The sequence below is a fragment of the Stegastes partitus genome, unplaced genomic scaffold (assembly GCF_000690725.1).
Source record: "Stegastes partitus isolate 25-593 unplaced genomic scaffold, Stegastes_partitus-1.0.2 Scaffold659, whole genome shotgun sequence".
NCBI classification, from domain to species: domain Eukaryota; kingdom Metazoa; phylum Chordata; class Actinopteri; family Pomacentridae; genus Stegastes; species Stegastes partitus.
This window is the reverse complement of record NW_007578390.1, coordinates 275,730-294,745: the sequence shown is the minus strand read 5'-3', so window position 1 is coordinate 294,745 and position 19,016 is coordinate 275,730. Positions and strand designations below refer to the sequence as shown.

The window sequence follows — 19,016 nt, the reverse complement described above, 5'->3', positions numbered from 1 at the left end:
CCAACTGCAGTCTTTTGGCAAAATGTTGTGAGAACCATTAGAGTGTGGTTCACCCCAGTTCCCTTCCTAATAAACTGTCAGGTATTTAATGGATTAGCGAACATTCTTTGATATTCTGTCTGGCCTTTAGTCAGTCTGAAACAAACACCCACTAATTATCTAGCAGCAACAACACGTGTTTAGTACAAAGGCTGAAGTCTGAAACACCTCCAAAGGGCTGATTTATCTGAAGCATATATAAGTCCTATCATTTGTACATTATTTGTCCACTAAATTGTGAACAGCAAGAACATGATCGATCACTGAAAGCTTATTCAACGCACTACCGAGACTATGCTGCCTGCACGGTTTCACTTTTGGGTCAGAAGACAGCTGCCGGCTGGTGATGAGAATTGGAAACTGTCACGCCAAGTCGAGTGAAATCTGAGTCTGTTGTTGGTGATATCAACAGTCTCATAAATGCCTTAATAATTGATTGTTAGATCACTGCAGAGAAGAGCATGGAAAAATCCCAAACCGAATGGAAAAGCGATATGATCCTACAGCAGATGTTTTCTCAATTCTCAGAAAATGTTGTAAATGTATAAAATATTGCCTGCGTGCACCTGAGTGCAGAACGTATTCGCTCTCTTAAGAATTGCATGTTACTGTAGAAGTTCCCTTAAATAGTTACTTAATCTCTGCTGGTGCATGTTGCTTCTCAGTCACTGAAACAGTCTGAGTGTATAATAGCTGCACAGGGACTCTAGTAGAGGGTAGCGTATTTTAAAAACACCAGCATACAAAGGATAAATGATTTATTTTTACGCCTTAATTCCCAGCAAACATCCAGCATTACAAACTGACATCTCAAAACGAATGTCTTTATAATGCCCAACAGCACGCAGCTGAGAATATTTTACTGTAAATTAGAGCCATCAAATGACAACATGACCTTAATCACATGGGACAAAACACTAAATCATTTTGGAAAGAACACAGAGTTATTTAACATCGAATGGAGGTATGGCACCTCTTCTTTCCTCACCACGCTGAAACACGTAGCTAGACATGCATGCTATCAGCGTCACATATCCTGCGTATTGTCATGTCAAGCATTCAGTATTGAAGCCTGTCAGCGCTACATGTTTTAATCATAGATGTGCAAGGTAAGCACTTTGGAATGTTTTGAGAGTATATTACTGTCAAAACAGCCACAGACTGCAGATGTGAACATGTTTATGCCACGAGGTACAAGATTTTAGGTCTATCATCTATTTTTTGTCACACACAACCGCTTGGTCCTGCTCGACTGAAACTACTAAAATAATGTTTTTTTTGTGCTTCCTTAACTGGCAGACAAGTTGTTTTTTTTATTTTTTTTCAAAAACCACTGACTGGATTACCAAACACAATGCTTTGCTTAAGATGTCATCGAAGTATTTTTAAACCAAGCGGCATGTAAATGGCAACGCTTAGTAGGTTGACTTCACCACGTCAAGCAAAACCAGCTGCCAGGCTGAGTAAAGCTTGTTGTTGTGTCCTGTGAATTAAAAAAAAAAAAAAACCCAGCAAAATAACAGATGACCAAAGAAACTGCTTTTTACATCTCGCTATCTTCATGTTTTGTATGTCGCAAGAGGTTTTCTTTGTATCTTGGCAGCTACTCTGGTTTTTATCCACTTTAGTCTGTCCAAGAAGCCATAAACTGCCCTGAAGTATTTTGCACTTGGGCCAAATAACACAGGAGCTGGGTCTGACTCAAATCTCTGCACACAACAGCTCACATAAGGTCCTTGTAACCTCAGGGTAAACATTTCAATTGGCGGCGTTGTTACAGGAACTAGTTTACGCATGATTTACACCTTCTTGACATACAGCAATGAATTCATTTCTGTTTAATTTGGTAAAAACATTTGGAAATCAGTGAATATTGCAGCTGCTAAAGTTAAAATAAATTGTATTTTTATGCAAGTTTCATACACTTTATCATATGGTTGCATTCTTATGTTGTGAAATGGAAGAATTTTTTTTTTCTCTTTGCAATTCTTCATCTTTGATGTTTCAAAAAAAGGACTGCCTCTTAAACCTACAGATGAATTGCTAGGCCACTGAAAATGATGACTCAGAAACCTTAGCGATTAATTTAAATGCCTTGTACTTGAAAATACAAAGTGCAGATTTGATATTTTAGCCTGTCTTTTATGAAGCAACGTTTTCTACGAGGACATAGAAATGATACCAAACCACGATCTCCTCAGACACCCGTTTCCAACTCACGTATGTATCTTAACAAAAGCACTTTATTGGAAGATGTTTGAAAAATAGAAAGAAAAAAATACCTGCATTTGGCTACATCATTCCAAATGATACAAGCAAAGACAAAAATTTATAGAAAACCTTAAACAACTTACAGCCAAAGAAGTCAAAAATAATACAACAGTTACAGTCAGAAAACACTTTTTTTTTTTCACTCTTTATCATGCTGAGATGTAGAAATCTTTCCAAACAGCTTGTAAAATCTCTATGATTTAACCTTCGCTTCTAGCAAAGGCCTAGAGATGTTTAAAATTGCAAAGTTTTTATTGCTATTCTAATGGCTTGCATTGAGAAGGTTTTATTGCTGCCCTGACATGCTGTGTATTTAAAGTCAAGCCAAAAATGTTCATTTGAGCTGTTTACACATACTGCACCTGAAGACTCAATATACAGTATACACATTCAAAGCACCATTAAATTGTTTATGAGCATAGTTTTATTTTTGTCAGTTATACCTTTTACAGTATATTTGAAATCACTGACATTTTAAGTGTATTCCCTGTTTTCAAACACCTGGTTTAACCTCTGGGTTTGGTGTCTCTCTCTCTGCCTTTATAAGGACGATATTGTCATCTGTCCATGCTCAGTCTCTTCCCCGTCTCCTGCCGCCAGCTGACAAAAAAAAAGATAGAACACATTTTAGTCATATGGAAAAGAATAAAATCCAAATGTAGAACATGGACTGTGTTGAGGTTTGGCATCTATGCTTTGATCTCATCGCTTCCCTCGTGAAAACACCAAGCTTAGCATAGCAAGGAGTGGGAGGGAAGATGGTGACCTTCCCCACTGGGGAGCGTATAAACATAGAGCCTCCACGGAGATGCTGGAGTGGAGGTAGGCCTCATGAAATGTCATAAGAACAGCAGCTGCAGCGATATTAGCATCAATTGACAGCATAGCTTTTAGGTGAGCATTGTGGCAGCAAAGCATGGCAGCAAATGAATGAGCAGCCCACAGCTGGCATAAAGGAACAGGCTGACATTTTGAGAAATATTTTCTTGCCAAGAGTTAAACAAGAAGACTGATACCATTCCTGTGTCTGAATGGAAACGATGAAGCTACAGTGAGCAGCAGGCTGGCTGACTTAACTTAGCACAAAGACTGGAAACAGAGGGTAACAGCTATCCTGCTTTGGTCCAATAGAAATAAAACTCACCTACTAATACCTCCAGAGTTTATGAATTCTTGTTTATTTAATCTGTACAAATCTCTACTGTATAAACAACACATAGTGGTTTTACAGGGGGTTGTGTGGAGGATTATTTCTTGGCCAGACTCTTTGGAGATCCTTGCCATCACATTGAGGTTGCCAGGCAACCACTGCGGCTCCAGGAAGTTACTGACCGAGAAATATTCCAGCACATAACCCCAGTAAAACATTTTGTCTGTGATGACACAAACAAGATATAATGTGTTAATTTGTGAGCTTCAGATGTGCCAGTGGGGAGATTTTGGTATCTTTAGACGTAAGCAGGTTGTTCCGTCTTTCTAGATTTTGTGCAAAGTTAAGCTGCTGGCTTTCACTTCATATTTACCATGAATAAATGAAAGTGCTGTCAACCATCTCATCTAACTCTTGGTAAGAAAGTGAGTAGGATAACCAAATTTCTCAAAAAGCCAAACTATTGCTTTAGGTACACACCCCATGACTGTAGTGGCATGTTGGACACACGACAAAGGGAGACGAGTATGCCATATAAACACAGCAGCAGACTCAAATTGACTAGCTCACACTGTGCTGCATTTATTAAAAATGCAGGATTGCAATTTAGGCTAGCTGATTTCTCTTTCCTCTTTTTTTTTTTCATTTTACCTGACACCCGTCGGGAAGGAGTTCCTCTATTATTGCCTTCTATAATGGCAAACAAACATACAGGTCAAACATTATTGATGAACTGTTTTCCCAGTTACTCAGACTGTGAAATGATAAAACTCACTTTGGATGAATTTGGTAAGTCTTTCACTGTCAAAATTTGCATTCCCTTCAATGGTGGTAATTTCCGAAAGGTCAACTCCTGCTGAGAAAAGAAAATATTTTTAAAATCAAAGTGGAACATTTTGTAAATAGACGCTGGTGACTTTTACCTTCATAGACATCAGTGATGACACATTGCACAGATTGTACCAAAACAGCCATGATTACATAAGATAAGATTTACATAATATTTAAGTTTTGTTTATATATATAAATAGTCACTCATAAGTAATTACTATATTACATTTAAGAAATATATTTTTAACTTATAGGTGATTTTTTAAAGAACATTATAAAGGAGATGGGGGGGAGATGAGAATAACAAAATTCAGACAACCAATGAACACACACACAAGGACAATAATACCCTCTGTTTAAAATAACAACAATTATTTTGAAATCTGTATTTTCAAATGTGTATTAGTTTTACCGACCTTCCAGCGCCACGTTGCTGGTGCCAGTGCTGACTGAGTATTGAGGGCCTGGAAACAGAAGCATTCATGAATTCTGGAGAAGACAGACGATATGAAGCCACATACACATTGATTTAAGCAAAAAACAACTTACCTGTGACAACCCTGGTAACCTTGGTGACAGATGGTTGACCTTCAATGACCCTGGTAACCTTGGTGACAGAGGGTTTACTTTCAATGACCCTTGTAACCTTGGTGATGGAGGACTCCCCTGGGATAACCCTTGTCACTTTGGTTACATCAGGAACTGTAAAAGCAAAGAAGATGTGTTTCTCCACATTGAAATGACAGAATCACAGCACTCTCCTTTGATAAAGGCAACTTTCCACCTGTATGCGACTATTATAGCAAATGGACCATTCATCGGATCCGAAATGTTGCTTTCACAAAAATGTGATTCATAATCAAATTGTGTTTATATATAATACCATTATTGCACAGCTGATACAGTTGCATAAATTGTGCTATTTAAAAAAAAAAAAAACAATTGTGTTTAAGAATATCATATTAAATATCAAAATAACAACTTCATTATATTTTGCTGACTGCTACAGAAATTATCCAGTGGCTCACTATTATTTGTTTTGTCAACGTTGCACATAAAACTGTTTCATTATTATCTATGATCTGTCAGATTTTACTGATTAGGAATCACATGATGATGATATTCTAATCATCATTACTGTACCTTCCTGGACGACACGAGTGACGATCGTCTCTGATGACAACAGGAGATATAAAACCATTAATGACAGTGAAGCATGCCTCTTAGAAGATTCAACATACAGAAGTGCAAAGAACCAAATAAAACATGTGCAGAATGATAGCATCATAGTATCACTACTTACTCATGAATGTAAGAGGGATTTCCTGATATCTGAATCCTGCAATGTACTGTAAAAATGACCAAAAAAAAACACATTATAGCAGATAACACATTGTAAAATGGTGTCCAGTGCAACAGTATGCTGCATATTAAAACCTAAAAGCAGCATGACACATCTGTTAACCTCGAGCTTAAATCTCTGCACAGATGATTTTCAAGTGGGTTCTTGTCCTACTTGTACTATTAGTTTAAAAAAAAAAAGATTTTGGCAGTCACAGAGGGAATAAATAACTGCATGCAGTAAACCCAACCCTATTCTTTAGAAGCCTCGCAGCTCTAATAATAACAACTCAGTTTTTAATATGACACCTTGATTTGCATGTAAGAGATGAGCCTCTTGAATAGCATGAGGAGATCCTGGCTTCCAACTGGGATATCTGGAAGAAAGCGTAGGGAGTTAACCACAATTAGGCTTTTACAATGATTACAAAAACAATACATAAAATGCATGTCTTGACAGATTTATAAAGGGAGAATACAGCAGAGTTTACTGGATGACATTTTTACCTCCGGGATACAAAACTTGGTTGATAAAGTGGATGACTCCATTTGTGGCCATGATATCAGACTCAGGGACTCGGACAGAATTCACTTGCACAGAGTTGTTTGCCTGAGGTGAGAAAACAATTACAGAAAAAAAAAACATTAAAAAAAAAAGAAACCAAAACATGAAATTAGGGACATGAATGAACCAGTATTCTAAAATATGGGGAATGAACATTGATTTACAGTAAATGTTAGTATCTTGCAGAATTTCAGAACTATATATATATTTATTTATTTGTGCATATATATGCACTAAATACCTACAAACAGCACTCTGAGGTTGCTGCCCTGGAGAGACTTCAGGAGGTTTGTCACTCCTGCCTCCAAACCGCCACCAATGAAGATACCGTTATTGATGTGATACAGAAGGATCGTTCTGAGAGCATTGATGTCACCTGAAATCCAGAGTGGCAAACATATAAACTATCAGTTTATTGAGCATGATTCTGAACCAGCAACACACATGTTTGAAACACATTTAAAGCAGAAGGGAGTCTGGTAGACCTACTCTTCAGCAAGTTCAAATCACTGCTGCTCAAACCAGCAAAAGCCTTATCGCTTGGGGCAAACAGAGTAAAGTCTCCCTCCTGTCGGAGTACGTCAGTCAAGCCGGCGGCTTCCATCAGAGACAAAAAGATCCTGAATCACAGAGAAGAAAACAGTAACTTGGCTGTTATAGAAACCACTGAGGGCTGACATACTGCAACAACAGCACTTTCTCATTCCCATATGTACCATGTGGATTTAATGGAAAGACACAGAAAGATGTGGTTTGAGTATTATGCTAGACCACAGTCCATTTTCATTAACATGGTTCTGGACTTACTTGAACCCTCCATTTTCTGTCAGAATCTGGAACATAGTTTTTTCTGCAGGTTTCAACATGGTCCTCATGAGATGAAGGGCCCCATTGCTTCCTTCTTTACTGCCTCTGATCAGGCAGGCGTTCTCAATGCACACAGCCTGCAGATATAACACACGAGTTAAAGGCAAATGGTTTCATGTAATGCCTCAAAGATATAAAGATTAATGGCTAAATTACAGGGGTAGTGCATATAATGTGTGTTTAGTGGCATCCAGCCACATTTTTAGGGCACAACTCCAGAGAGGCGGACATACTGTGCGGTAGATGAAGACCCTAAGAATTTTTCCTCCGATGGTCTCTAGCCGCTGGCCATTGTACAGTTGTCCCAGAACAATCTTATTCTTCAAGACATGGTTCTCCAGGATAATCTTAAGCAACCTCTGATCCATGGACATTACTTCATCTGCAGAGGAAAGAAAAGGTTTTATATTTCTCATTTAAAATGAAACACACTGGAAACTATGTACATTTGCATCTAATGCACTGGCTTTGGTAACAGAAACTGCATTAATATTGTTGTTATCATAGCAAGTCCCAAGAGGAGTAGTTGCAATATTCTGAACAAAGAAAGGCATATCTGCTATCATTGACTTGACAGTGCTACAGATGGACCATGCCCAATTACCTAAAAATTATGAAAAATGACAGAACAATTGTATGCATTAAATGCAAGGTTCAATCCATAGATTAGGGAACTCTTTGGTCCATCACATAAAAACAGTAATAACAGTAAAAAGCATAACCAGTAGTAATAGTATAACAATAAAAAACATTCTAGTGTAAATATAATATGAATGCCAGAATCAATACTGTCAATATAAGTTCCTTTGAAATCATATTGTGTATTCCTTATGTCACTGAAAACTATTGGTCTATAAAGACAAAAGAAGAGGAAGATATTTACTCAATTAATTGCACTTTGTTTTAATTGCATGTCTGCTCCCCTCAGGTGAGGTCCAGGCATGTTCTCCTGGGTGAATAGCTACTTGGTGGTATTTAGCCACCTGTTATTTTACATATAATGAACAATATGTGACTCACCAGTGAAGGCATCATTGAGAGGAGCCAACAAAGTGTACTCAGCATCTGCTCTCATGGCAGCAGAAAGGCCCAGCTCAGACACCATGTCACCAAAGGTTGACTGGGAAGTTCCCAACAGTTCCATTACCTGCTTAGCTTAAAGCAGACAAGAATTCCCAACACCATTAAAATATAAATTAGGCTACAGAAGAACACAATGTATTTCTGTAATGCTTAAATAGGAAAAGAGGAGACAGAAGTCTAACCTGAGTCTGGCATGAGTACGTCATCAATAAGGTGGATGACACCATTGGTGGTGACAATGTCCTTTGTGCGCACCATTTTGATGCCGTTAACCGTTAAACTCTCGCCATCACAACCAATTTCAATGTTGTTGCCCTCCAGGGTTTCATAAGAGCTGCCAGCCATGATGGCCTCAGAGCACTGGACTGAGTCCAGGAGGTGGAAATTCAGAAGAGCTGAAAGGAGACAAAGTTTTAAATTAATGCGTTGTGTAGTTGAATAGTAGTAGATTATAATTTGAATGCATGGTGGGTCAGTTAAAGCATTGGCAGCTTTATGTTCTTTCTCATGTTAAACTGCAGCTGAGGAAATAATGTCCAGGAAACCTGCAGACCCTTTGGATCCCTGGGGTCCTTGAGAGAAAAGACTTGGAAAGCTCTGTTTAACTTCGTGTGGAATGGTTCTGACCTCACATCATAAGGCAAGCTATGGGCAAATAAAAAATGTTGAGATATGTTGCCAATTAGATCAGCTTGCTCAATGGAGCAGCTGTTTCCTGCCTCTTAGTGTTCAAGCAAGAAAAACAAAAAAAGCTAGTTTAAAATGTTGAAACTTTGTTTTGTTGGATTTGTTTAAGAGCTCAGAGTCCCTGTATATTTCAAGGTTTTATATATATTATAAGGCTTCATATGTAATTCTTGACAAAGTTTGAGACAAAAACTCTCAACATACATGACAGTAAAATTTGAAGAAAAAATACAAAACCTTTCACACACAGTTAAATGTATGACTTGAAGCAAGAGACTTCTTTTTAAAACTGTACAGTACATCTTTGTCATTTAATGCTAAACGTGTGCAAGTCCTAGATTCATTGTGGCTTCATCTGTTTTGAATTTGAAGAACTTGAACATGTAAGAGAGAGAGGAAAAAAACCCTCTTTATGTAAGACTTGGCGTAGCAAACATGGTGCCAAATATAAATATGATCCTTCTACAGTTCATTTGAATTCTGCATTAAGGGCAAGCCCGAAAGTCCAGTTGGATCTACCTTTGAGAACCTCTTTGTCGCTCTGAATTCTCTCCAACACATCACTGCCGAGCTTGTCAAAGGCTTCGTTGGTTGGGGCAAAGAGAGTGTAATGTCCTGGCTGACCCAGTTTTTCCAACAGCTCAGCATTTGTAAACAGATCCTAGAAGATGATATCACCAGCACGATTATGTTTAGTGAGCTTCAATATACAATAAAGTACAGTAGAAACATTTGCAGTAAGTAGTCATAAAAACTGCTAATTAAAAGTAATTTAACAGACAAATATTGAGCAGTATATTGGCACATTGGTATACTGTGGTGCTTAGTAGTGTCCATGATCCATGCTAAAAGAAAACTAAAGAAACAAATTACTTTCTTCTTTGGTCTGATAATTGTCTTACATTGCCACAATAAACCCGATATCAAAACTGCAATGCAAACTGCAAACTGCCGCAAACCACAGCAGTGTATGCAATTAGTTCCCAGGCTATTATTCGTTCTACCCCTGTGTGTACTCACAGTCAGAGTCGACAAGTCATCATTGACTTCAATAGTATCTTGGATGGAGTTTCCAACAGCGCTGATGACACGGTCAATCACATGGACAACTCCATTGGTGGCAACTTGGTTTCCATGGATAATCCTGGCGCAGTTCACAGTCACCACCTACACATAACATACAATTCAACGCTACACAACTGACGAGTGCGTTTAGTAGCACAAGGGGACTCTTATGCCAAAACTGAATGGCAATACTCACCCCATTGGAGTAATGATTAATATGGAGACCAAGGTCATTGTACATGGAAGTGACTGTCATTCCATTCCTTAAATCTTTAGTCAAGAAGCGTTTGTTGGCCATGTGATAATGAAGAGCATTGTACAATTCAATGTTGACATTGCTGACCAGTGCATTCCTCACATCCTGTTAGATGAGAAAAATAACATGTTAAATCATCACAGCCTGAGAGGTTCCGAAGCTTTCTGCTTTTATGCCGACTCACTTCTTCCAAAAGCTCCCAGGCCTCGTTACTAGGAGCAAAGAAAGTGTAGGATCCTGATCCCTCAATCTCAGGTCTTAGCTTAGAAATGTCTGAGTATCTTTGGGTTGAAGTGGCCTTGACTAGACCCAAACTGCCATACACGTTGTCAATTGGTGCAACTGGGAAAGAAATAAAGATGATTAGATATCAGACAGTCTTCCTGAAAATAGAAACAAGAAATCTTTGAAACATTTGAGGCTTCAAAAGAAAGACAATCTGCTGGCAATATGCTATGGCATCCTCTTTTAGTTTATTTGGTCTGCTTTCAAACATAGCACACAGCTGTTCTACAGGTGGAGAATATGGCCTCATCTAACCTTTATACAATGACAACATTGTAGCACAGACTATACCTGCAGGGCAACCACGCATGCCGTCCAGCTTCATGTACCCAGGGCAGCACTCGTAAAGTACAGTCCTGCAGGAAAAGCATACACATGACACAAATGTTGGTATTGTGCATCCTTTGAAAAACAGTTTGCAATAATCTTTCAACAAGAAATTTGGATTCTTTTTTCTGGCTGCTGATTTGAGCTGAGTCATCATTCAATGATGGGTTGGTGTTTTCACTGTTTCCAGATGTTACTCATTATCTCCTGCATTACCCAAACAGACCATGTGATCCAACAGCTTAGGCCAAAACCTAATGGAAATGATGCCTTGAGGCTTATGCTACCATTACAGTAGTAAATTTATATAACAAAAACCTCCTCTCTGTAGCTAAACAATTAGTTTGGACTTTACTTGGCATTGGACTAACCACAAAAACATTATGATTTTGGCCTTGAAGAACTACTGTGTAATTAGAGATGAGTTTTAGGAAATTCTGGTTAACGCAACAAACAGGTTTTGATAGTCTGTATGGAAACAGTTGAGCGAAAAAAACAACATTGTCACAGGAGGTTTTACGGTTTTCAGAAAATAGTCTTTAGACAGAGATGTGTAGTTATGATTTATGTTTCCAGAAATTAGACACAAATGAAAAATATTTATTTGCTAATAAACAGAAATGTGAAGCACTGTCAAAGTGCCTGACACCATAGCCTGAGGAGAGTAGTAAAAATCTGAAGTTTGGCTGCAAGATGAAAGCTTGGCTTGCGTCAGCAGGTTTGATCATGTTGGAACTAAGCACTGTCTCCATCTCTGGGAAAACTAGACATTTGGAGATGTACAGTTCACTTCAAATGACTAGCAGGTATTCAACAATAAAAAAAAGACCCACAAGACATAAAGAACACCACAGATGTAGCTATTAGGGGTAAACAATACCATATGCGCTCAGAGTTGGCCGGGGAGTTCATTGGGGTAAAAACCCGATTTTTATGGTTTGAAAGCAAGAGGGGCTGCTTCTTTTCCCATTTTAAAGCTCAACATGATTAAACTAACCATGGCCAAAAGTAAGAATACTACCAAGTGCTTTCATTTTACACATGGATTACTTACAAATGTTACAGTGGAAAAAGTAGTATTATGCTTGGTTGCGAATACAATTGATCTAGATAACGTTAAAATCAGTTGAAGAAAAAAAAGGGTGCTAATGTGCCAAAGTTTAGTAGCTCCTCTTCATCAGCAGTTTCCCTGTGAAAGCTGCACAGCAGGAAAATGCCATGTGTGTGATTTGTAGTTCATACAGTACAGGCATTTGTGCACACAGATATAACCGAGATATGGGTGTTTTAGAATGCAGGCCAGAAACAAGATACAAATCTACCACAAACAAGAACAACTGTGTGAGATTAGTTAGAAGTTATTGGTCACTGATGACTAAAAATCAGTGAAACAGTAAAAACGCTGTCAAGAGACAAGACTTCACAAGCAGGGAGTTTTCTGTGGCACTTTGTTCTTTTATTCTCTGCTGATGTTCCAGACAGGGTACAGACTAATGCTTCGGGGTCATGGTTAAATGCACCTCTATAACAGCTGTATTTGAATCAAGGTTGAAAGGAGTTGTAGGGACTGGGATGAGATCACACAAGCCCCATTGGGGCTGAGTCAGCTTAACCCTCGTTACATTGCTTTCCCACACTGAGGGATTGTGTCTGGCCATGAAGCTGGAAACTTTTGACTTGTCAGCATACAAATGTACTGTTCCATTAACAATTGTGATAACTTTGTCATACTAATAGGTAGTCTGGAAGTTTGGTAGTACAAATTTCTCTTGGAGACAGAATTGGTCTGGAAGTCAAAATGTTCTCTCAGTGGGTAAAAACAAATACTTGGGCTGAGTTAGACTGAGCACCAACTGCCACAAACTGAAAATTTAATTTATTCCACACTGCCTTAGATCATCATGGTCAGCTAGTCAGCCTCAAGTATTTCATATGAGTAAGATGGTAGTAGGGGCCTTTTAGCTTAGGGACACTGGGTAAAATATCATTTTTGTTGGTATTTTCATTACCATTGTTGAAATTTTTGGTTTTCGTTTCCATTAAAATGTTTCAGTCCTGGTCAGTGGTAATCGGGGTGACACGGACTTGTCGATGTTAATGCACCTATGTGCTTTATGTAAATGCACTCTCCTACAAGCAACATGTATAACACAGCTGAAAGTTATGACAAACAATTACTACGAAAAACAGAAAATGCTTATTTCTTGGAGACTGCCGGGAAACATCTGAGGAGGATGTGGAAGAAAGGCTGATGGACGCAACAGCAGAAATGTAAGTTTGGTTGAAGAAGGCAATTTGACTTGTGTCATGAGACCTAATGTGTTCAGGAAAACTACAACACAAAGTTAAACTGGTCTTTAACATGTTTGTCCATCATCTCAACAAAAAACAATTCAATCCAGATTAAAACTCAATTCCATCTTAATTTAACCAGTTTATCTAAGTAAACTTCAGTGACTAACAGGAATATATCTGCACTTTTAGGAGACCTGGCTACACCATTAGGTAGGTTTAAATTAGTAAATACATTTACTGTGTGCATCCAACTTCAGCCCACCAATGTTTAGATTGTTTCCATAGTTACAAGTCAAACTCCAGTGAAATAGAAAAAAACTTTCTGGCTGGTTCCAGCATTATCATTTGCCAAGTTCACTAAGCAGTAATTATGAGCAGCATATTCATTAATAAGGCTATTTAGAGTGCATACTAAGCATGACTTGGTCAAGCACTGAGGGGAAACTCAGCGTGGGCGCTGCTTCAATGTCCACATGTGAGGGAAAAGAGTATGGGAGACTGCAAAATAGTCATAGCCTTGATCAGTGTTTAAAATAAAAAGTGCTGAGGGAGCTGGAACAATTGAGCTGATTGAGCTGAACACTTTTCCATTCATGAATACAGTCAACATTTTGCAGCCACATCATATCCTGGAATCAGTGGTTCACCGCTGTGGCATCCAGCAACGACCAGGCTTCTTAAGTTATGAAAACCCTAACTTACAGTTTATAGGACCAAATGGGGCTGTCTTCAATACAAAGAGTTTAGGGCTGCTTCCTCAAGTGTGTTTTTCATTTTAAGTGGAGTAATTCAAAGTTAGATAACAGATGTCTATCTCTCTATGGAAACATCCAAGTTTCCATGAAACCCCTTAAAGAAGAAAGAGCAGAAGAAGAGGGAGCAGACAGTGAAGAGACATGCATAACTGATACTCAGGGTAAACTTTTAATGTCCATAAATGGAGGAACAACTTGTCCCACTGGATACAAAAACAACACTTACGCTTTCTTTCCACAGATGGCCCCTTGGTACCAGTTGCGACAAGTGCTAAAGTACTTCTTCTTGGTCCCCATGACTTGCTGGAGTGCACAGACATTGGGTCTAATCATCATGAAAAGGGGGCAAAGCATTAATCAGCAGGGAAACGGGAGTAGGAATCTATGAAATAGTAAATAATTCACATGTAAATAATTATGTGAGAAACAGCCCTGCTGGGTAAGACATCAGACTGTCAGGAATGAATAATTATTTGGCAAGGACCCCTGCTGTCTCTGAAAGCAGACAGTCACATATGAATAATGATATCCATGCGTGCTGTACATAAAATGTCTTTTGAGTTATGGTTCAACAGCTATATCTTTGCAGGTTCATACAATTACTGACTTAAATTAGTATTATTTGGTAACATTTTAGATTAAATAAAGAACTGATATTCGTGCAACAACTGGGGACTGCAAAACAATATAGAAGACTGTGTCTAAATATAACAAAGATACAGGCATGCAGAAATGATAAGAACTACTGATGCTTGTCATGCTCAAGGTTTATGCATGCACAATAAAATAACATGAAATCAAAAGGATTTAAAAAAAAAAAAAAAAAAAGATTAAAATAATGAAAAATATTGATGAGCTTACCCTTCTTTCCTTGCCCTGATGCGACTGTGGGCGACTATTTTGTCATAAGCTGAGGAGTCAGCATTGTCAAATGTAGAGAGCAGAAAGAGAGCAAAGGTAGCTACAAAAAGGAGCTTCATCCTTGATTCCTTAGCTAGCCCTTCCAGACCCAGAGTAACGGGAGCACACGCAGAACAGGAGTTTATATACCACAAGTCTCACCCTCCACTCTAGGAGGATGGCAACGATTCTCACATGTATGGACCACCCAGAATCTCTCAGAAACCACTTTTCTATACACAAATATACGGAACTTTTTATTATTTATGTGATGAATTATGAACTATAAATCCTTTTATTTGGAATATTATTTTCTATATGGAATGCCATTAGTAGGGATTAGTAAGCAGGAAAAGTAGGACCACCACCACATTTGGTGTGTTGTAATCGATGCCATTCCTCATCTATGCAGGTTTATAGGTTCATATATTATTGATGCTTTTCCCACTAAATAACCTGTTATTTTGAAACATTCTAAAGTTGTTGTTTTCACTTGTTTTAAGAGTTTTCTGGGAATTTTAAAAGTCACTTTTTAAACTTGAGTCTAAAGAAACAGTTTTACCGTTAAATTCAACTGTATACAATTGCACTGCTTTAAAAATAAGCACAATTATCTGGATATACTAGTATACTTTTTTCAAATTCAAGCTTTTAAGGCTCAGCATGCATTCTGAGTGCACTACTGCAAAACAACTTGGTGTGTTTTTTGTTTTTTAAAACTTAAAAGCTGTGACATACTAATAGATATGTGAATCGAGCAGATGGGCTCCACTTTGCATAAATGCACTCTTGCCTATAAAAGTGTCATTTATTTGGACTGCAAACAAAGAAACATTGCATAATCTCTGCTCTGAACAAATGCCAGAGCACAAACTGTATAAATCTTTCAAAAGGCAGTTTGCTCCACCTAGTGGCTACCGGGAATGCAAGCAGTGAGGATCATACCACATGCACATGTAACGTGTAACAAATAAATATTGATGTAAATAATTGTTTGAAATATTAAAGATTCCCTACTAAGCCAAGAGCAAAAAAAACTTCATCTGAACACCCAAAGTTAACTCTGGAGTCTTGGAAGTTTAGGTGGCTCAGTTGTGAAACAGAAGCATGTATTTGCATACTTATTAAATCTGCCAGGGTGCCAAACAAATCATATTCATCACATTGTGAAGTGTTTTCTTAATAGAACCACACTAGTTTTCTGAAGCTACAAACACAACACTAAAGTCAAGTCAACCCTTAGGCACTGGAGCATGAGAAGTAACAGAACACAGATATTTGTGCTTTTATGTTAACAACAGTATCTTGGATACAACCTCACAGACACAACAAAACAGAAAACAATTGTCTGAGAAATGTGCTAGATATACACAATCTGGTATCCCAGACGTGTTACAAGGAAATGATAATGAGCTGTGATTTATAAACAGTGTGAGCACATGTGTTAAACATATGAAAGCAGGTACTTTATATTAGATCTCTCTGGGTATGAATAATGACCCATTGCATTGGCTGATGAAAGACTGCATCATTTTTGACATACATAAAGTATAAGATGTGTGGGTATAGTTAAGCTTCACTGGTGATGTTGTACGATGGATGTTCACCACATGTTGTTAAACCTCCTGGCTACAGCCAGATGTTCCAAATGAGATCAGGAAAGTAATGTCTTACTGGACATCTAAGTCAGCGGATGACAAAAAAAAAAAAAAGAGAGATATAGTCCAGAACTGTCGAATAGACTTTGGCACAGATCTAAGCCTGAAACACATTGGCCTCACTTGTACCTGTGTATTATATTTTTAATCAGTGATCACAAAATTTAAAAAAAAACAGCATATCTCATCCCTGAAAATAAGACGACACTCTCATCAAGGCTCTTATGACCTGGATTCTAGGTCTTTTGAAAACTATGTACACATAAAATCCTCTAAAATCCCTAAACACTGGAATACGTTAACTTTGCAATCCTATTATACCATGAAACAGACAATTTTTAAACTAAAGACCATGCTTGCACAGAAAAATGACTGGCATGGATGAACTGGCAGTGATAATAAATGCAGCGTAGCTTTTGCACTTAGAATTAGAACACTGTCTCAATCAAAATCACTTTCACACATACACTGACACAAAGACACAAACACCACATGTGCCACAAAGAACATATCAATTCTGAGCCCAAGTGTGGTCTCCGCTCTCTGTGCATTGCCAGTAAGCCTTTTTTTTTTTAAGTTGAAATGAAAGGGATGAAACTCAACTGCTACACTGCATGAGCTTTTCAAACGTAGTACAAAGACCAAAACAATGTTGATTGGCTTTCTAAAGATAGTGTGGCTGCTATGGTAACAGAAACTGACTTCAGTTTCATCCAGCACCCTTGATTATTTGCAAGCTTCAACCTATGAAGGTATAAAGTTTTATATCTGTGCAAATATAAAATATGAGTTTCAATAGATGAAACTCATACCTTCCTGCAAAAAACTGTGCTTATAGCAGGAATATTTGCATATTCCCCCACAGATTGATAAGTTGTCTGCTTTACGTAACATGCACAATCCGTATACAGCGATGCCACTGTCAACATGCTGTAACTTCATATACTCCACAACACAAGGCTCTTTTGCTCACACATCAATAGAGGGCGCCTGGTGCCTGGTTGGTAGGTGACACTGGATTAACTCTGACACTAGCTCATTTTTCCTCCAACTACATAACCACAGGCATATTCTTAAGAAAGGGGAGAATCAACATAATCAAGAGTTAAACAACAACAAGGGTAAAAATGTGCTAACTTAGTTGCTAGTTTTGCTGTGAATTTCAATAATCATCAACATAAAACCTTTTAGATTTAGATGAGCGCAACAGTGCAACTCTTCAGTTTTTAGTACAGCAGCTTGTTTTTTTAAGAGACATTATCATCACTCAGGCGTGCAACTTTATCAAGAAACAGATGTGTCTGGGTCCTCCAGAACCTCAGTTCCCTCAGTCTGAATTTGCAATGTGCACAAAACTTTCAATGGCTATTATGGCACCTCTGGTTACAACAGTCTTCATCATCTCACTGGTAACATCCCCACCGTTGTGGTCTAAGTATAAAAGAACAAATGTCATTTTTTCAAGTCATCTTGTTTAAAAATGAGAGTAACACAAAGCAAGGTGTATCGGAAATTACCTTGGAGATTAATAAAGTTTTATCTCATCTTATCCTAATCCAGTGTCTGATTTATCCATCAAGAGCTCTTAGAGGAAATCCTCCTTTTCACGAAGAAGTACCCACAGATTAAAGACTGATGACCCCTTGCTAATGTGATCGCCTATGAGGCATCATCATAATTAAACTAAATCTTAAATAAGAAACTTACATCCGAGCAACTTACTCACAGCAGGACAGTGATATTGACAAACCTATTATTTACAGATTCTTTTTTTATTTGCCAGCTGTTCTCCATGATTGTGCCTGCATCATGTTGCTTTTAAGCTATACTACACCATCCTTGATTTCAGGATTATAGTTTGTTCTTCTTGTGAGAGAAATGCAGCTCTTTACCAGTCAGTGTTTGTGATTGGTCATCTGATGCCAACACTGCTCCTAGTATGTAAACATGCTCATAACCTGGTTTGGAAATCCTGGGTTGATAACCAGTTATGTGTGACCGCTTCACCTAATTACACCTATTAAGTTTAATGAAAACAGAAAACAGACGATAATAATCAGATGATCTTCTACCAACTATACACCACACCACATCATACCAGAATGCCTTATATAAAAAAGAATGTGGTTTGTCCTACATTTTTATAGTATAAGGCCAGGGGGTTGATCGATTTTGTCTGTAAAAAGTCTTTAAATAAATTAACAATAAAATGAATTAAACCACCAGGTATTACAATATTTAAAATCCCAGATTGGCAGGGTAGCATCAAACATATCTGAGGCAATTAACGTTTTACTGCAGAGCTCGAGGTTTTTGCTATAAAAAAAAAAAAAAAAAAAAAAGTTTTGGGGCCCCTCTGCTAACAACTTTGACAGTGAACCAAAAATAAAAACTAAGATGAAAGAAAGGACAGGGGGAAATTATCGGGCACGCAGGCCTACCTTCAGTTCCCGCAGACATTAAAACTCCATTCCGGTTCTAAATTGGCATTTTCCTTATAAGGAAAGCAGAAGGTACCGGCGTTATCCGTATCCACCAATCACAGCAGCGCGTCCCTCCCACTACGTCCCTCAGGTATCACCTGCAGCAGAGGTCAAGAGTGAAATGTCCCTCCTTGACCACCATAGTGGACTTTCGCAAA

The 19,016-nt window shown here is 38.1% G+C and overlaps 1 protein-coding gene across 3 annotated transcripts; it reads right to left on the bottom strand.

Moving 5' to 3' along the window:
- Positions 1-2,262: 2,262 nt before the first annotated feature.
- Positions 2,263-14,839, bottom strand: postnb (periostin, osteoblast specific factor b). Of its 3 annotated transcripts, none has more exons than XM_008290193.1 (22): positions 14,679-14,839; positions 14,044-14,142; positions 10,732-10,796; positions 10,340-10,497; positions 10,096-10,260; positions 9,855-10,001; positions 9,354-9,495; positions 8,330-8,542; positions 8,085-8,219; positions 7,298-7,446; positions 7,005-7,141; positions 6,687-6,817; positions 6,443-6,573; positions 6,140-6,242; positions 5,942-6,009; positions 5,595-5,640; positions 5,435-5,464; positions 4,841-4,993; positions 4,708-4,755; positions 4,236-4,316; positions 4,112-4,150; positions 2,263-2,910 (listed from the first exon to the last, which is right to left on the bottom strand). In XM_008290193.1, exons 1-22 carry the CDS (start codon positions 14,795-14,797, stop codon positions 2,882-2,884), a joined length of 2,388 nt encoding a protein of 795 aa, XP_008288415.1. In that variant the 5' UTR covers positions 14,798-14,839; the 3' UTR covers positions 2,263-2,881. The 3 variants fall into 3 exon arrangements, with proteins under 3 accessions (XP_008288415.1, XP_008288416.1, XP_008288417.1); XM_008290194.1 differs by having other exon boundaries at positions 4,236-4,313; XM_008290195.1 differs by lacking the exon at positions 4,112-4,150.
- Positions 14,840-19,016: the final 4,177 nt, after the last annotated feature.

Coding starts and splice junctions, on each gene's coding strand:
- postnb (XM_008290193.1), bottom strand. CDS start 14,797: ATGAAGCTCCTTTTTGTAGCTACCTTTGCTCTCTTTCTGCTCTCTACA. Junction 8,543..9,353: donor CGACAAAGAGGTTCTCAAAG/GTAGATCCAACT, acceptor GTCTCCTTTCAG/CTCTTCTGAATTTCCACCTC. Junction 6,818..7,004: donor ACAGAAAATGGAGGGTTCAA/GTAAGTCCAGAA, acceptor TCTGTGATTCAG/GATCTTTTTGTCTCTGATGG.